The sequence below is a fragment of the Salvelinus sp. IW2-2015 genome, linkage group LG15, assembly GCF_002910315.2.
Source record: "Salvelinus sp. IW2-2015 linkage group LG15, ASM291031v2, whole genome shotgun sequence".
NCBI lineage: Eukaryota > Metazoa > Chordata > Actinopteri > Salmoniformes > Salmonidae > Salvelinus > Salvelinus sp. IW2-2015.
This window is the reverse complement of record NC_036855.1, coordinates 27,188,266-27,207,137: the sequence shown is the minus strand read 5'-3', so window position 1 is coordinate 27,207,137 and position 18,872 is coordinate 27,188,266. Positions and strand designations below refer to the sequence as shown.

The 18,872-nt window shown below is 44.3% G+C and overlaps 1 protein-coding gene across 5 annotated transcripts in view; it reads left to right on the top strand.

Annotated features, from left to right (window-relative positions):
- The window catches only part of LOC111975198 (ceramide transfer protein), a 35,761-nt gene extending 16,981 nt beyond the window's left edge, over positions 1 to 18,780 (top strand). The window contains exons 1-16 of one of the 5 annotated variants that reach the window (XM_024003426.2): positions 3,105 to 3,457; positions 7,328 to 7,435; positions 8,481 to 8,619; positions 8,820 to 8,906; positions 10,537 to 10,694; positions 13,600 to 13,692; positions 13,996 to 14,082; positions 14,306 to 14,392; positions 14,983 to 15,060; positions 15,764 to 15,859; positions 16,034 to 16,166; positions 16,302 to 16,372; positions 16,467 to 16,595; positions 16,748 to 16,877; positions 17,165 to 17,301; positions 17,624 to 18,780. In XM_024003426.2, coding sequence (XP_023859194.1) covers positions 3,383 to 3,457; positions 7,328 to 7,435; positions 8,481 to 8,619; positions 8,820 to 8,906; positions 10,537 to 10,694; positions 13,600 to 13,692; positions 13,996 to 14,082; positions 14,306 to 14,392; positions 14,983 to 15,060; positions 15,764 to 15,859; positions 16,034 to 16,166; positions 16,302 to 16,372; positions 16,467 to 16,595; positions 16,748 to 16,877; positions 17,165 to 17,292 — 1,599 coding nt within the window. In that variant the 5' untranslated portion in view covers positions 3,105 to 3,382 and the 3' untranslated portion in view covers positions 17,293 to 17,301; positions 17,624 to 18,780. Of the gene's footprint in view, positions 1 to 3,104; positions 3,458 to 7,327; positions 7,436 to 8,480; positions 8,620 to 8,819; positions 8,907 to 10,536; positions 10,695 to 13,599; positions 13,693 to 13,995; positions 14,083 to 14,305; positions 14,393 to 14,982; positions 15,061 to 15,763; positions 15,860 to 16,033; positions 16,167 to 16,301; positions 16,373 to 16,466; positions 16,596 to 16,747; positions 16,878 to 17,164; positions 17,302 to 17,623 lie in introns of those variants that run through there. The other 4 variants (XM_024003423.2, XM_024003424.2, XM_070447070.1 and 1 more) reach the window with 4 other exon arrangements.
- Positions 18,781 to 18,872: the final 92 nt, after the last annotated feature.

Genomic DNA, 18,872 nt, shown 5'->3' with positions numbered 1-18,872 from the left:
GTTGGTCGATAGGATGTCCTCTGTCCCTTCGAAATGTCATCACCAACGACGCGACACCCTTCTAAAAGCGTGTCCCAAACTTTACCAGAGTCACGCACCAATATAAATCCTCAGAATCGCACTAAGATATAAATGACTATAAAACGGTTCAAATTCACTTACCATTATCTGATGTTTTTCTAACAACTATAACCGCACTGAAAACATGAACCGGAGAAATACTGCTCCGGTAGAAAACGACTTGGAACGAGGACAGGTCCGCATGGCCTTCACGCTGTACGGCGCACGTTGAGAACAAGGGCAGTCGTCCTGTACATTTTGTCATTTTATAATGGGGGCCTGTGACACAGTCACCATCGATCTTCATTTGAAAAACGTTGATGACGGTACAGACACCCAGAGAAGAGAGCGTAGCCAGTGTCGGTTTCTCATTAGGACTTCACTGGTCCTTCATTAAACAGGCACCCCAGATCAGGAAGGTCAAAAATTCTTCTGAAATCTGAACCTCTGTCAGAAAGTGCTGCTAGACAAATTTGTCTGTACCACTACAGAGAACAAAAATTTCAACTCCTATAGCAAAACTATAGACTGTTCTTCTCATCCACATAATAAACAATAATATGCATATTGCTACGATTCAAGAATGAGTACGAGCAGTTTATTTGGCAAATTGTAAAAAAAAAAGATAATGCTAACAGGCTCCCCCTATTGCACAAAAGGTTTAATTTGACTTAACTTCTAGGCCTATTACCCTTTCTTAGTTGTTAACATGGACATCGTTCAACTCTTTTGGTCGCATCTTTCCATTTGGTCAACAAGGTTTTTTTTAAGCACTTTTAATTTTGGTTCTGTGAAAAACAAGTGTTGATGTCAGCTTTGAAAAGTCCTTAGTGACCAACAACACCAAGGATACCTCATTTGCGTAGCAGTGAAGCTGTGTGTGGTCCTGGACAGGTGTTTTACTACTCTGAATTGCAGCTCTTGATGAATAATGCATGTGTTGTAGTCAGCCATCCGACACAATCGCAGATATCAAGAGGTACCGCACACAACGTTGTCAACGCTACACTTAGTAAAAGCACTGTTAGGCTCAGACAGGACTATTCCATTTGCAGGTACTGGATAGGGGGTGGAAAGGGTGGGGAAACTCAACACCCCTCTAGACTGGTTGTTTGCACAGTTCTGCCTCAGAGGAAGCATAACAAGCAGACTGGAAAGAATGAGAAAGACAGAAGGAAGGGGAGAGGACTTGTATTTGGAGGGAAGGAAGGGGAGAAGACTTGTAGTTGGAGGGAAGGAAGGGGGAGAGGACTGAGCTCCAGGTGGATGCTGCTGTTCTTACCCTGCCCTGCTAACAACCTGGTTTTGACACACACACACACCCTCTTATAGCCGTGCCTCACTAACCCTCACTCCACACACACACTAGCTTTCGGCATAGATGAATGGTGTTCAGTGGTGCAAGCAGCAGGAAGAGAAGGATTCTCATGTCAGTGTGTGGTCTGATTGTCCTTAGACGCAGTGTGTTTCAGGGCGTTAGGAAAATGTGGCACTGGACATTTTACCGGCAGCGTTTTTAATTGACCAGACATTGAGAAATTGACCCGGGCCCATATGCATTGAATGCGTAACCTTATTAGGTTGTCCACCTACGATGCTCAGAATGACAGGAATCACATTTAGATGGTKATTCATATTAACAGAACATGCAAGTTGAGGATGCAGCGATGTGCGGTCCTTACCGAATTCTGATGTGCACTTTGAAAATGTTAGAATAACAGTCCACATGTACTTTTCCTCAGCCGACAAGACCAGTAACGAACAGCAGAATCACTAGCCTATATAAATCTACTATTCCCCCATGGTAGAATAGTTGACCTATTACATTTACATTTAAGTCATTTAGCAGACGCTCTTATCCAGAGCGACTTACAAATTGGAAAGTTCATACATATTCATCCTGGTCCCCCCGTGGGGAATGAACCCACAACCCTGGCGTTGCAAGCGCCATGCTCTACCAACTGAGCCACACGGGACCTATTCTATTGGTCAGCTTGTCGACAAAGAAAGGACCTATTCCAAACAGATTCTGGGACAGATGTGGAATGATGGATCACAAATTCATACAACCACTAGTCCTAGGTTACATTAAAAAACAGTCTGATACAGATCAGAACGTTTATCTTTAAATATCATTTATTAACGTTAGAAGTACTGCAATGAGCTGTACTTCAGTAGGCGACTTGCAAATGTTTGTTCCATGAATGCAATTAACTGGAAAATACCTTGTCAAAAGCGCACCGCACATGCAAACGGTTTCGTGTGACAGAGATGCAAATGTCCATTATAGTTTTAGAAAGAGGGGAGATGTAATATCGGGCAACTAGCATGGGTTGCTAATATGACTGGGATTGTGCCAATGGTCAGAGTTTTGGCTAGGCTACTTTTGAAGCAAGTTAAGACATGCCTTTTATAATATGTCGTAAAATGTTCAGGTTTCAAACAATTTTAAGTACATGCTTTCAAAATGCATACGGCCTCCAGCTCATTCCAAAGTGGCGTGTGACGCGGTGAAGTCTGCCTTCCCTTGCTTATGCATTTGCTGTTTGAGATGCTGCAGCAGCAGCTTTCACGCTGTCTGCCAGATTTTCCACTCAAAAGGCTCTGTATCTACATGCTGTACGCCTGTGATAAATAAGATGCATAACTAATATACTGTACACGTGCCAACTTCATTCCACTAAATAATGCAAATGAACCTAGAGACTGATAAGCATGACCAGTCAAATGTATTTCCATCGGTAAATAGTCTAAAAAGCATTATTTCGCATTGGGATTTTTCTTCTCCCGGACAATTGACCAGCATCGATTTGTAATTAAAAAATATATATATTATAAWTTTTTTTGTATTTATTTATCAGCTTTTAAGCGTTTTTATCGCCCAAAAGCCAGCTAATGGAAAACTCTGGTGTGTTTGAACGATTCCGCTCCTCTTTCACTCATACAACAATCTGGGCATGGCTGGTCTCTCTCTGCTCTCGCCGCTCTCTCTCACTCAGTCTGCTTATCAAGCAGGAGAAACCAGCGCCTCGCTCCTCTTTTTAGTCCGCTCCACCTCAGGAACAACTGGTCTTTGAGCCTTTCCCCCCTCCCACTCCTATTCCTTTGTTCCTGCTCCATGTGAGCTGATGCTGCTGCTTTTCTCATCTTCATCTCTTCCTCCTCTTCCTCTCTGTGCCACAGTGAGACCTGTCTGCAGGGCACTGTCTGGGAATACTGGATTACGTCCTYGGAATAGCAGGAAGAGGGGGAGCGTTGTGGGAATAGCAGGACTCGGGTGGAGTGGGAGTGTTGTGGGAAGGTGCAACAGGCGGAGGCCGGGATGAGGCCGGCCGGCCGGCAGGACTACTGCAGCAGAAGAGTCCTGTTCTGCTTTGGCTGCTGGAATGGCAGAATGGTGGGCTTGCCTTTAGCACGATGGATAGCATGCTGCCAGCAAATCAATCAATAACTTCAATGGAGCTTTGTCAGCATGATGGCTGCTTCAGATCCAAAACGGTCTCCTCTCTTCTTCACATGCACTTCCTATGTGGGATGTTAGCATGCTAGCGCGCTAGCCACAGCACGAGCTACTAGCTTCAATGATTCACCACGGACCGACTGTAAATTGGTGTTGGCACGCGTATGCTATGCTAGCCTGCTGCATGCTACTCCTCATTATCAAGCACATTGTCTCATTGGTCCCTGTGTGTATAGTCATCGTGTAAAGGGGGAGGGCTGTGGTTGATGCAAAACTAGTATTGAAACTGAATGGGGTTATCGTTGAGAGAATGCCTTCTTGTGTCTGTGCTTTTTATGTCATTTTTGTAGATATATAAGGCTAATTGTAAATATCATAGATAAATGTGGATAAGGGAATATTGAATGCCTAGCTCCTAGCCTTTGTTTTACACGTCTTTTTTCTCAGTAGAAGTTAGTTTCTAAGTGAATTTTAATGCTGTATAAAACCATAATATATCATTATGTAACCAATGTTCCAGTGGTGTGGACATGTCTGTCAGCTCTCTCTTACTATCTGATCTTTCTATGGATTCTGGACTTTTTGTTCCATATGGATTATACTTGTAACATGTTACTGCTTCCTGGACCAAACTCGGGCATAGTGGAATAGGACATAAAGGACAAATGGAGATTAGTGCTTTTGAATAGTTAGGCCTGTTGTTTACTCTAATTCAGTCATGGTATGCCATTCACTCCGGTCAAAAGACATCCTCATAAGATTGATGCTGGACTTCTCTGTGAACATGGTGATGTGCATTCCACAGGAGGCTGCTGAGGGGAAGACGGCTCATAGTATTGTCTGGAACGGAGCGAATGGAATGGCCTCAAACACCTGGAGACCATGTGTCTGATGTATTTGATGCCATTCCACTCTGGCCATTACCCCGAGCCCATGCTCCCCAATCAAGGTGCKACCAACTTCCTGTGGCGCATTCGCTCAACTGCCTGAGTACCTGAGTTCGATATTCTTTCCCCCCCTTCTGTTATGTAGCCGTTGCTTTGTCTGGCAAAAGCAACTGACTCCTCTCACTGTTTATCACGTGGGTCTACACGTCAGCCAGGCTACATGTCGCTCCCCTGTCTGTCACCTTCCTGTAGATTCCATCAGAGGAATGTGTTTGCTGCTGTTACATGCTCTTGTGACACCTGCTGGTAATGGGTGAGAGGCCAACCAGAAGCCAGAAGGTTGCTGGTTCAAGTCCAGGGCCAAGAAATACAAACAAGCGGAAGATGAAGTTGCAAGCGGAAGGCTGCTGTTTTCAGATCCCATGTACTGCAGGTTACCATCTCCTGCCGTTGTGCCCTTGAGCAAGACAATTAACCCCTAAAATAGCTAATGGGGTGTTCTACTCTGGCTGACTGACCTTGTGCTTTTCACAAACAAACAAGGGGTTGGGAGCAGAGTAGAAGACTTAACATCACAGCAGAGAGTAATTAAGTACTGTTGAAGGAAAGTGCTATAATTCTGCTCCTCACTCCACCGAGCTAAACTGTGCTCTAGTCTCCAGTCAGGACAGGTGTTAACATGTTGCATCCTGACTGTTGATGAGTGTAACGGATKGACTGGTTGGTGACCGTTGAAAGTGGTACAAACAGGAAAAACTTGAGGTGTGTGTCATCTTCCTCGTCAAGGCATACAATGCACCTGGACAAGCCTCCTATAATAGGCCTCCAAACCAGGGTTTCCATTAGCCGGTAAATGTAAGAAAATAAATATGAAAAGCCATTTTTTTAAGTACAATTTTTGCCAGCCAAATTGTCTGGAAGATAATAATATCCATTGCAAAAATGTTTTTATTCATTGACTGAAATATCAGTCGATGTGCTCCAACTTCAAAGACAAATATACTTCATAGGCTAATAAATCCTCAAGCTGCTTGGAAATTAGTGTAGTGTTTTTCTATTTTTCCTCACATAAAAGACTTGAAGTTGTCATAAGTGGCTTCAGCTGTGTTTACCCGACACGGCAACTTTGGTATAGATTGTGTTGATTAGGCCTATCCCCATTTCCAGTGTGCCTGCCGAGAGGGGCTTCTTTCTCCAAAACAGATGGCCTCCAGATTGTGCCTTCTTGAGCACAAAGTAAGGAGGCTGATGCTCATCGCAAGCTTCTCCAAGGAGTTGGACAGTTTTGACTTCCCAACAGCAGCTCTCACTCTGCCGCAAACGCAAGTAAATTAGAGGCAAATTGTTGTGTTTGTTAGGCCCGGTCCTCGCAATTCTGCTGCCGCCCTAGGCAAGATCAACATATGCCGCCCGTGTCATGTATAGTATAAAGATTTGGAATGGATTGATCAACTAGAGTAGAATAATAATGTGTACCATGCTTAATTGGTTGATTTCAGTTGAGCTTATTCAGTGTCAATTGGAAACGAAACATCGTTGCCAACTATTTACATTGGAGAGTTTGTGTTGCAATCACTAGGCAGCCAACTGTCTATCGTAGGAAACAGAGTTATCAATATGCCACGTAGCTCACACATGACACGATTCACGACCCCCAACATAGTTGAAACTACAATAAACATAACATTTAACATCGTCCAGTAGAACTGTAGAAAGAGTGAGATATAATTTGAAGTGCTTTCATAAATGCATGGCGTGGGRGTCGTTTCATGGGGAGCATTGTAAAATAAGCTTTCTTTCAATGAACCAGCCTTACCAAATTTTGTTTACATATTGAATTTGAGTGTCCAACATCAGTTTAATAATTTCTTCATTTTGTGGCCTCCTAGAGTGTCCTCTTTCCACTGCTGTAGTGCTGAATCACAGCGGGAGAGGGCGTGGCCGATCCGGTCATGGGTAGAAGGGATTCCAGCTTTTGTCAAATTAACATACCAAAGTAATTACATTTTGGGGGGGGGGGCGTTTTAGCTAACCCTAACTCTTTTCCTAACCTTAACCTTATTCTCCTAACCTTATACGTTAATTCTCCTAACCTGCTGCGTATGTTCTCCAAACCTGTTACGAAAAGTCAAATCTGACGTTAATTTGACAAGGTGTATCCCTTCTAGCCGTGACCTGCCTGCTGGCCCTGGTGTTCGTAGACAGCGGTGTTTTATTTATTAGACCTAATTTCAATGTTCATGCCTAGGCTAAATTAAATTAGAGCGGCCTAGTTTTTAAAACAGCTGTGTTTTATTTATTAATAAAAACATTCATACAAATAGCCCATAGGACACGTTGTTTGCAAATTATATTATGTAAATATTATATTTTGACGTTGTTTTATTACTGTGTAGGCAAGTTGTTCGTCTTGGCTAAAATATTTTTTTATTTTTATTATATTGATGAAGACACAAAGGGAAATGTTTTGCTTTTCAATAAAATCAGTCATGTTGGTATAAGAACATCATTCTAACTTTACAGGCTAATTTATATTCTGTTAAAATGAATTACAATAATCTAAATGTGATTTTGACCACCGTAGGTGGACACCCTAATGCGTTACGCACCCAATGCATATGGATCTCTGGTCAATTTCTGAAATGTCCGGTAAATGAAAATCTTGCCAGTCACGTTGTCCGGGCGCCAAATTCTTCTGACGGAAACCCTGCTCCAAACCTATTGGGTCACATGGGTTAGTCAGTGTTCCTGTTCCCCCTTCTTTCATATAGGCCTATTTGTCTCTGTACACATACTGTTTCTCTGGGTTTGATTTACTCCCCTCTGTGTCTATTTCTTTGGGTGGGGGTATGATGTTTCTCATTACTATGCAGACTGATCTGAGGTATTATCCTATCCCTCTCTCCCTCCCTTTCTCCAGGTGGAGTCGGGGTATGGTTCAGAGTCCAGTCTCAGGCGTCATGGTTCCATGCTGTCTCTCACGTCCGCTGCCAGTGGCTTCTCCGCCACCTCCACCTCCTCCTTCAAGGTGAACTACCACCACAACACTGTTGTTTGAACATTACAGCCCCTGGAAAGATCTAGGCCAGTGTTTCTCAATCCTGGTCCTGGGGACCCGAAGGGGGGAACATTTTACTTTTTGCCCAGGATCAGGTGTATAGTGCTAGGGGGGGAAAGCTKAAATGTACACCCCTTTGGGTCCCCTGGGCCCAGTTTGTCAAAAAGTTTAATCGGATCAGAATAATCCGGATTCTGTAATCCTCTTTTTTATTTTTTTTGCTATCGAGGATCAGATATCTTTTTTAGCAAGTTGCTCATAAAAAATAAACTGATAAAATGATTCTGATCCAGATACCATAATATCAAGATCACAGAATCAGTTTCTTTTTTCAGCACTTTGAATACGCCTACACCTTGCAATCTACTGGACAGGTTGTGGTAGAACTTCTACACTGTCATAGGGAAACAGAGACGAGTAAACTACATGAATAAAGCTACCTTAATTACAAATAATAGAGCCTGCATATCACTTATAAGTAAGTGGATGCATTTATTTGACACTTCTCAATATAACAACTGACCACATGCCTACTACACTGCCGTCAATTGAACATAATGAACCTTTTGGTWTTTAAATTGTAAGAACGTTTTTTTTTTTAAACCTCCTCACCTTAGTTAGATTTTTTGTTTGTTGAGCCTTTCACCTTTCTGAATCCACCTTTCCAGTGGGATCAAGATAATCCATATTTTTGGCATCAAAACTATCCTAATCACTACCCTTTGACAATTGAAAAAGTCAAACGACATTTAATCCTGATTTTAAAAGTCAAATTGGTTTACTGTGAATCCCTATCCGGAGGATCCGAATCTCCTTTTTCAGTTTAGAAAAAGTTCTAACATTTAATCCTATACAATTGCCGAAATCCGATCAGACAATTTTTGAAGAACTGGGACCAGGATTAGGAAACCCTGATGTAGTCAGCCCTCCCATTCATTCCCAATGCATGATTGTTTAATTATGTTCGCATTTAACGGTGAACCCCTGTGTTTGTTTGTGTGTGGTGTTGGACCAGAAGGGCCACAGCCTGCGGGAGAAGCTGGCGGAGATGGAGACTTTCAGAGATATCCTGTGCAGACAGGTGGACACACTACAGAAGTACTTTGACGGCTGTGCAGACGGCGTCTCCAAGGACGAGTTCCAGAGAGACAGAGGTACAAATGGATTTGACAAAAAATATCTGCTAAATAATCATTTGAAAGTTCCATTTGGACTCTTGTACTTGAACTGGCCATTTAAACTGCCTCTGTCACATAGATGCGTTTGCTCTGTATTTCTGTGGTGTAAATACCACACCTGCCTAGTGGTTACCCAGGAGGTAGATCAATGATGGACTCTTGTATGTCGTTTCCAGTAGTGGAGGAGGATGAAGATGACTTTCCCACGAGCACGCGTCCCAATGGTGACTGCCTTCACAACAACAACGGCAGCAAAGAGAAGCGTGAGTAACAGTGTAGATTTAAGCAATAAGGTCCATGGGGGGGTGGTACAGTGCATTCACAGACGCCTTCACTTTTTTCACATTTTGTTACGTTAGTCTTATTCTAAAATTGATCATTTTTCCCCCTCATCAATCTACACATGATACCCCATAATGACATCACAATACCCCATAATGACCAAGTGTAAAACAGGTTTTTAGACATTTTTGCAGATTTATTAAAAATAAAACAGATACTTTATTTACACAAAATGGAGCTCCAGTGCATTCTATTTCCATTGATCATGCTTGAGATGTTTCTACAACTTGATTGGAGTCCAACTGTGGTAAATTCAATTGATTGGACATGATTTGGAAAGGCACACACCTGTCTATATAAGGTCCCACAATAAGGTCCCACCTTTATGGTCGAGTGACCAGACGGAAGCTACTCCTCAGTAAAAGGCACATGACAGCCTGCTTGGAGTATGCCAAAATGCACCTAAAGGACTCTCAGACCATGAGAAACAAGATTCTCTGTTCTGATGAAACCAAGATTGACCTGAATGCCAAGTGTCACGTCTGGAGGAAACCTGGCATCATCCTTACAGTGAAGCGTGGTGGTGGCAGCATCATGCTGTGGGGATGTATTTCAGAGACAGGGACCGGGAGACTAGTCAGGATCGAGGGAAAGATGAACAGAGCAAAGTACAGAGAGATCCTTGATGAAAACCTGCTCCAGAGTGCTCAGAACCTCAAACAGTGGAAACGGTTCACCTTCCAACCAGACAACGCCCTAAGCACACAGCCAAGACAATGCAGGAGTGGCTTCAAGACAAGTCTCTGAATGTCCTTGAGTGGCCCAGCCTGAGCCCGGACTTGAACCTTGTCGAACATCTCTGGAGAGACCTGAAAATAGCTGTGCAGTGACGTTCCCCATCCAACCTGACAGAGCTTGGGAGGATCTGCAGAGAAGAATGGGAGAAACTCCCCAAATACAGGTGTGCCAAGCTTGTAGCGTCATACCCAAGAAGATTTGAGGCTGTAATTGCTGCCAAAGGTGTTTCAACAAAGTACTGAGTAAAGGGACTGAATACTTATGTAAATGTAATATTTCAATTTAATCAATTTTAGAATAAGGCTGTAACGTAACAAAAAGTGAAGGGGTCTGAATACTTTCAAATGCACTGTATATGGCCAATATACCACGGCTAAGGGGGGTTCTCTGCACGATGCAACACGGAGTGCCTGGATACAGCCCTTAGCCGTGGTATATTGGCCATATACCACAAACTCTGAGGTGCCTTACTGCTATTATAAACTGGCTACCAATGTAAACAAGTAGTTTTGCATCATACCCAGGGTATGTTGCCTGATATACCACAGCTTTCAGCCAATCAGGACCCAAACTACCTGGTGTATATAATCACACTTATAGTAACTACTACTGGAGTTGCTACTACTCATAGCAGTTCCTTTGAGGAAGGCTCTTGACCCCTAATATAGCTCTAGGGGTGCTGCACTGTGGATGACCCTGTTCTCGTCCCAAATGTGTGTTTGTTTAGAATGTGTGTGTTGTGCATCAAAATATTTATCAGGTATTTTTTTTCTCTCCATCTAACATTCTCTCGCTCTCTCTTTTCTTTCTCAGTGTTTCTCCCTGCCAGTCCTAAGGGCATGAATGGGATCGATTTTAAGGGCGAGGCCATCACGTTTAAGGCCACTACAGCTGGGATCCTGTCTACCCTGTCCCACTGCATCGAGCTCATGGTGAAGAGGGAGGACAGCTGGCAGAAGAGGCTGGACAAGGTATGTCACAGCCTACTGCTTCCACAGCCAATCACATGTCTTCTTTAGCCAAGATCACTGGGGCCTTGGAAGCATTCAACCCCTCACCTCCCATGGAAACTCTTCCCCAGTCAGGTTGTTGTTGCAGAAGAGTATGCGTTGTCAATCAACCTGGCGGGTCAAATAGAAGTGGACTGGTGTGTTTCTGGTTTTAGCCAGTGAGCAGACCGTACACCACTCATGCCAAGGTTCAGCAGTTGCATTGTCTAACATGAGGTGGCAGATCCAGTCTGTCTGTTCACTCAGTTTGTGACGTGTGTGTGTGTGTGTGTGTGTGTGTGTGTGTGTGTGTGTGTGTGTGGTGTCTCAAATGGTCGTATCAAGAGCCTTTGCTGTATGTAACTGGATGGGATTGGTGGACACCGTCAATGCCCCACCCAGCTGAGATTGGCCACACTGTTGTGCAATAATAGGAAAGTAAAACATTTGAAAAGAATTCAACTCTTCAGGGGAGATCATGGTGGATTTACATGCTATTAGGCTCTCATGTGACCTGTTGAATGACCGAAACATGGCCAGATTGACATTCTGTCTGGAAGCACTTTGTAGTGAAGGCCCTTGTTAAACACCTTTCAAGACACTCCTGCTTCTGAAGGTAGAGTTTGACTGTTTTAGACATTGCATGAAATAAATCACCCTTCAGCTGCCAGGGCTCAAAACTGCGACAGAAACACACTCATTTTGAGCATTTGCCTTGGCAGTCGCTTGGGTGTCAGTGAAGAAAATGTAGCTGGTCGCATTTAGTTTTTGGTTCACATTTTACTTTTTAAAATGTTATTATCAAGATGTACTGAAACAGCAATGGGTATGCGACGATGGGTATTGAAGACCAGGTATTCAAAAAGTCTTGGTTGAATCTTTGCGATGTTGTTTTTCAACAACAACAAAAAAGTGATTTTTGAGAGTGAAAACATCGGAGAACTCAAACAGGGAAAATGAAACTGGGAAAACTYAATTTGCCAAAACATGAAACGCATTTTATAGGGCCCTACAACTGTAGTGACTGTTCAGAATCCCTAACAAGTAACAGCCTTTTTGAGGTGGCGCAACGGTTTTATTTCTTCCCGCCAGACAATCAATGTAAATATGATATTGTCATAATAAAACGTAATTATTTGTGTATGGATGGTAGGTCGCTTTAGGCTACTTGTTCAGCCCACAAATGAAAGATAGCGTATTCTTGTCAGTCGGGCCAGTAGCTTTCAATTGGCATTGGCCCAATGTGCCACTGGCAAATTTACCTGAATGTCGAGCACTGCGAGGGCATGTTAACTTGAAATATGGCTAGTCATTACTAGCCTGTTTCTGTACGGAATGCAGGTACGTTATGCGACTCAGGTCATTATCGGCGCGCTGCGACCAAATCATGTGCTGGTGCCATTTAACTGAAAAAGTTTGTAGCACCAACGCCACCAGTGGAAAACGTAAGTCTAGAGCCCTGGCTGCATTTCTGTAAAGCAAGGTTTTAATGGGGATATGAATGGATTAAGGATTTAGATTGGAGTTTGTAGATACTGCAGTCTGTTGGTATCCGCCCCCTACTTTGCATCAGACACATGACAAAGCTCCACATCCTCACCCTGCTCAGCTGTCGAAAAACCAGTTCTTCCATTTTATTCCCATGGCAAGTTGCCCAACCCCAAAGAAGGTAGGAATAGGCTGCAGTTGGCTGATGCTACCGGATTGACACTAGCGTGGCTGGGTGTGTGTCTTGAGCGTAGCCTATGTGGATCAGGGAGAGAGCGTCACAGGACGGGACACACACCAACACACAGACTGGACTTAGTAGTAGGATGACTGCTCGGACGTCGTGGTACAGTCTGTCTTTCTGGAAGCCCTCGTTCCACTTGGGGGCCGACTTACTGAAGTACGACGGCCGGAGATGGATCCCACTACAGACATGCAGCTTCTTCTTTACAGTAGGTGTAGGCCTCGGTCTCTGCTATGGCTGCTTCCTACACTCCACAGTGGAATACACTCGAAATGGAACCTAGAACCAGAACTAACTGCTCTACTTCAGTTCTCTCCTTCCCTCCACTATTCTAGTGGATATTTGGAGTTGTATTTGGATTGTTACAAAGCGGTAGTGTATGATAATGGTTTATTCACTAGTTTGACAGATCTGTTCGTTTCGAGGTGGTGATCTTCATTCCGAAGGTATACGTTCTTTCTATCCTTAGTCAGTACAATTTGTAATGGACCTGGGGTAGAGATAAATCAGTACTGTCGTGTTCCATCTCGTAACACTTTGCGCTCCTCTCTCTCTCTCTCTCCACACTCCTTGTGACAGGTTCTCAGGCCGGTCGGCCAGGTTTAGTACACATAGGGGGCACAGTGAGCTCGTCTCAGAGGTTGCCAGACAAAGGCGAGACTGTCTTGTCTTGAGTCAGTTTTATTTGCCTGTGGTGGAGCTTGAGACTGGAGGTTAAACCAGTTTGCGCAGAAATAATGTCCCAGGCGTCTGCTGGCTGGCTGGTATGTAGGCCTGGATCACCATGCGCTGATGTACAGAGAGAACACACACACCAACGGGGTCAGAACGGGGTCAGGATCGAGAACCCTTTTGTGAACTAGACCTACCGTACTCTTAACTGTTTTAAGATCCGTGTAAGATTATCTCCAGCAACTCTTATTTTCTGTTCGTCCTCTGAAAGTACAGGGTTGTTGATTTATGGGGTTATTAACCAGCTTGATAACTACCTTTTTAATGTTTAATTGAAACTAGCGAGAGTTAGAGTTGAGCTGGCGATTTATCCTACCATAAACGCATGCTCTACAAGAACAGTGTTCCTTCCAGTTGACGTGTGTGTGTGTGTGTGTGTGTGTGTGTGTGTGTGTGTGTGTGTGTGTGCATGCGCGCGTTCAGGAGCTGGAGAAGAGGAGGAGGGTGGAGGATGCCTACAAGTCGGCCTTGAGTGAACTGAAGAAGAAATCTCACTACGGAGGCCCCGACTACGAGGTAAGAATTCCAAACCTTTCAAACTGCCGACACTGACACTTCCACCTGTAGTGGATGATGTATACTGGAACCACATGAGTGATCTTAGTCATGTTTTACCACTGGCTCATCAGTATAGATACTAGACTAGAAAATGGACATATTGCGGGTCATGGCCTTGACATTGTATTAGTCATAGTGGGAATTTATCCGTCAGATTGCGGGGCATTGATTCCTGTTGCATGAGGTTGATTTGGTTACTAGATGCTACATCCTGACCTGGAAGCAGTACATCTGTCTGACTGTGGTGTTGTGTTTCTACAGGAGGGTCCTAACAGCCTCATCAATGAGGATGAGTTCTTTGATGCGGTGGAAGCTGCCCTGGACAGACAAGACAAGATAGAGGAACAGGTAGGTTACACTTCTACTCTGTATACAGACAGGCAGCTGCTCGCTAGTCCCTACCTCTGGCCATTCTGTGTAGATCTGAGAAGTCTCTAGAGGGAAAAGCAATATGGCGGGTTGTGGATGTTGGACCTAGAGGTGTGAGCGAGTTTTGAAATTGGACAACCTGAGAGTATTCTGAGAGTAATGTGGTGTTGATGTCTGGTTGTGTGTTCCTTCTCCGTGTCAGTCAGAGAAGGTGAGGATACCCAGACTGACCCCCGTCCCCCCTGGAGACGCATACTCCGTCATCGGAACACACCGCTTTGCCAAACAGGTACGCACACACACACAGTCCAACTAAATATGACAGTGCATACAGCACAGTCAAGAGTCTGTTCAGTTGATATGGTTTGTCTCTGACATTCTTCCCTCTCACTATGAAGCTGTTTCACTGTAACAGGCCTGCCAGTACATGGCTATTGGCGTCTTCTCGTCTGTAGGCCACATAGAGAGACATCTGAGATCGTGTGTGTGTCTCTCTGTGTGTGTGTGTGTGTGTGTGTGTGTTGGTTTGATACGTTTTCCAACATGGGTGTTCTTACTGGCCTTTCTCTGGTGTTTGTGTGGGATTTCCTCTACTCTCCAGTCAGGTTGTTTTACGATGTGTTTCTATTGACCTCTCGTATTGATTTAGTCTGTTTGATTTGGGTGACCGTCTCATGTAGTGAAGGGTGGTAACCCTCTCTGCTCGTATTTCACGTGTGGCGGCATCCCGGATCTCATTCCCTCCTCACCTCTTTATTTCTCTTTCTCTCCCCCTCTTTCTTTCTCCCCTTTTCCCCTCTTTCTCCTTTCCTCTGTTCTCTCTCTCTCCCATCACACTTTCTCTCCCCTCTTCCCCCCTCCTCTTCCTCTGCTGCGTAGCCCCATAGCTACTCTTCCTCCCTGTCCTCCGTTGAATTAGTCAGTGCCTCAGATGATGTTCACAGATTCAGCGCACAGGTACTGTATGTGTTGAGCACCGCTAGAGTGTCACCAGCCCACTGGGGATGCACACTGCCCTCTACTGACTGAGACTGACTGCATGGGAATGACTAGGAGCTCTAATACACACTGTACTGTCTACATAGCTTCAACACTGACTGATGACCTGTCCTTCAACTCGTTGTCTCGTTCCATCTTTCTGATGCACTTCATGTGTGTTCCCCCCCACCCCACATCCGAAATCTGTCTTCAGTGTCCTCGACGYATCCCTGTTCATTCCCTTTGCAAAATGATGAGAAGACGTTGGTTATCAGTGTAGGAAAGCTGAGCTACAGGGCAGTTTAGATTCATGAAAACGTTGAAAAATGGCCTCGTCCTCGACTCGACATAACACAATGATATGGGTTGAATTGTGTCTAGCATGAGAGGGAGTGTAGCTCTACGGCCGTGCCCTCTGACCACCATCTGAGCTCAGCGGATGCAATGCATGACTGGATTCCTGTAGTTACCCCTCCCGCCGTCACCRCCTTGTTCTCTGCATGATCAGGCATGGACCCCAGCAATGTGAGCATCACGTGTGCTATCTGTATGTCCTGTACCTTGTCCTCTTCTCCCTCCCGGTGATACTGTCTCTCTAATAGCGGCATGTAGTTCAGGCAGAGACTGCTACACCGCAGTGACTGCAGGCCCGCTACATCTGACGTCTGACTGTCTGTCTCAGGTGGAGGACGTGGTTCAGAATCACATGACCTACTCCCTGCAGGACATGGGTGGCGATGCCAACTGGCAGCTGGTGGTGGAGGAGGGTGAGATGAAGGTGAGCATGGGGCTAGCCAGCATGTTTAGACTCTACCTACAGACTACACACACTGCCCCCTGCATGCCTAGTATAGAAGACTACCTATAGACTCTACCTGCTCACTCATACCGTGAACAGTGATGTGTGTATAGGTCCAATATGGCTACTGTCAGTGACTGTGTGCTATCTCAGGTGTACAGGAGAGAGGTGGAGGAGAACGGCATCGTTCTGGACCCTCTGAAAGCCACCCATGCAGTGAAGGGTGTGACCGGACACGAGTTGTGCCACTACTTCTGGGACACGGACGTACGCAATGACTGGGAGAGTGAGTCTATCTGCCTCTTTCATCATCAGATTAACTTCATAGATTAGCATCTTTTTGTTTTCTTATTTTGCACACAATGTCTAGAATTGTTGTGTTTTTGTTGATTTGTCCCGTCTTGCTCTATTTCTCTTCCAGCCACCATTGAAAACTTTAACGTGGTGGAGACACTCTCAGACAATGCTGTTATAGTCTACCAGACCCACAAGGTAATATACCTCTGGTTCTTCAGGTTCACTGTAGTACAGGTGGGTTGTCTTTGGACGGGTCACCTTTGACTGACAGCCAATGGTTGTGTTTCAGAGAGTATGGCCTGCCTCTCAGAGGGACGTCCTCTACCTATCAGCTATCAGGAAAATCCTGGCGACCAATGAGAATGACCCAGACACGTGGCTGGTCTGCAACTTCTCTGTAGATCACGACAACGCCCAGGTGAGTTCCACAGACACGCCAAGMGATTATTACCATACATGTTCGTAACGTCTGATGCCTAGGAGCTAGGGATCGATGTCGAATTGGAAGGGGTAAAGAAGTGTCTTCCGCTCTCCTCTTACCTTTTCATCAACTCCCTTTTCGTTCTGTAGCCCACCAGCCGGTGTATCCGTGCCAAAATCAACGTGGCCATGATCTGCCAGACCCTGGTGAGCCCTCCAGAGGGCAACAAAGAGATCAGCAGGGACAACGTCCTCTGTAAGATCACGTATGTGGCCAACGGTGAGTACAGCAGCTCAATACCTTCTTCATGTCCCCACTAAGTGAGGAGTTGCATGTTCCCACATGGTTGTCCTATACGCCTGGTCAAGGTGACTTTATCCACCTATATATAAATGGTCTTCCATTTTTCTTTTATGTTCCTTATTTGACCAAATGGAACCCAGCTAAGCTGCTCTGGTATTTAAGAGCTTTGTGTGGGCGGAGAATGAGAGTTAAATGTTGAGTATAGTGATTCTATCACTCCATGTAGGCAGCTATGTATTGACCGAGAGTTTGTTTTACCCTAGTGAACCCTGGTGGCTGGGCCCCTGCCTCAGTCCTAAGAGCCGTGGCCAAGAGGGAATACCCCAAGTTCCTCAAACGCTTCACCGGTTACGTCCAGGAGAAGACCAGCGGAAAACCTATCCTCTTCTAAATCTCACTGGTAATACCGAACTCAAACCCCCTCGTATCCTCACTGCCACAAGCCTAAAGACTTCTATATAGACCGTAGACATTTAATTACTCTTTACCACACAAGTAAATCAATCAGTTGAAGTTGTCTTTCATTGTGTGCCATATTTTAAAGGGAAAATCCACTCAATTATATTTTAGTATTTATTTTTTCCATTAGTCCACTGTTGCATGTCAAGTTTAAGATATTGGACTTTCAAGATGCGAAGTGTCACCACCCACATCATCATGATGCAAAATGAATAAATACCAAAAGATTGTTTTTGGTAACTTTCCTTCTTGTCTTCTCTCAGGTGTTGGAAGGCGAAACACCTTTTTGTCCTGAAGAGATATGGCTACATTTCCCATTCATCTGTCAACRGGAATTTCTTCACAAACCACCCAGAATGTTCCAGATGACATAATCGTATCAGTAGTTGCCAGCCACCTGAGCCACAAAAACATTGTTAAACTGTGTGTTTGTATATMAATTTCTGAATCGACAGAACCAATCTTTTTGTAAATTGTTTTGTAAATAATTTCCAATTATATTATTCTGGACTATACTTTTTCGTTTGCTATTATCACAGCGTCTTTTCATGCTGTTAATTTCACAAAGGAAAGGAAAGAAACCGAGTAGGGAATGGCTAACCTTCTCATCTCCCTCTAGTGACGACCTGTGGTCTGATGGGGGGAGGGAGTCCAAAGCTTTGTACTCTTTTTGGCTAAAATCTCTATATTTGTAGATCATTATAGCTGTAAAGGAGGACTATGGATCTGATGTATTGTATAGAGATAATTAGTTGACCGGTGTATGTGAATTGACTTAAGGGCTTGTTGGCAACCTGGAATTGGAAGAACTACAGAACAAGTTTCTATTGTCATACGTTATCTTTAAATGGATAAGATTACTTCAATCTGTTGAATGTGACCCATCAACACTATCAAGTGTTGGTCTCTACTGTTGTTTGCCCCCCTGCCTCTCARTATGTATGTTTTGTCCAAGTAACARACAGCTGATATACGTTGTACCACAGCATTGGGTGTTCAGATGGACCGCTTCAAAGGCTTTTGGGACAGGGGAGATGGTTGTTGGGATGGCCGTTTCTACATGACATTTCACATCCCGACACACTGACCTGTCATCTCAACATGATGCTTTAGACACCAGGACAAATCCAGAGCCCTAGGAACCATCTATCTACTACAGTATAATATGACCAGATGTGCTTTTAGATTGAGACACTAAACTGGAGCCGGGGTTCAGCATTTCATACCTCAAGATTTTGTTATCAAAAAGTCTGTAAAGCTGAGGGGTCGTAGAATCAGCGTTGTCATGATGATCAGGAGCACATTTTAGTCTTGAATGTTCTTTGTATATTTCTAAGTTGTAAGTCCTCTGAAGTGTTATTTGCACTAAATAATGCAATTGGACAATGTTCGGTAAATTAAAATAGTTACACTACAGAAATTAGGTGACTTGCATTTGTACTTTACACTAGGAAATGAGCAGGGGTTTGGTGTGGATGTGTCCCTCATTACCTCTTGCGTTCTACATGAATA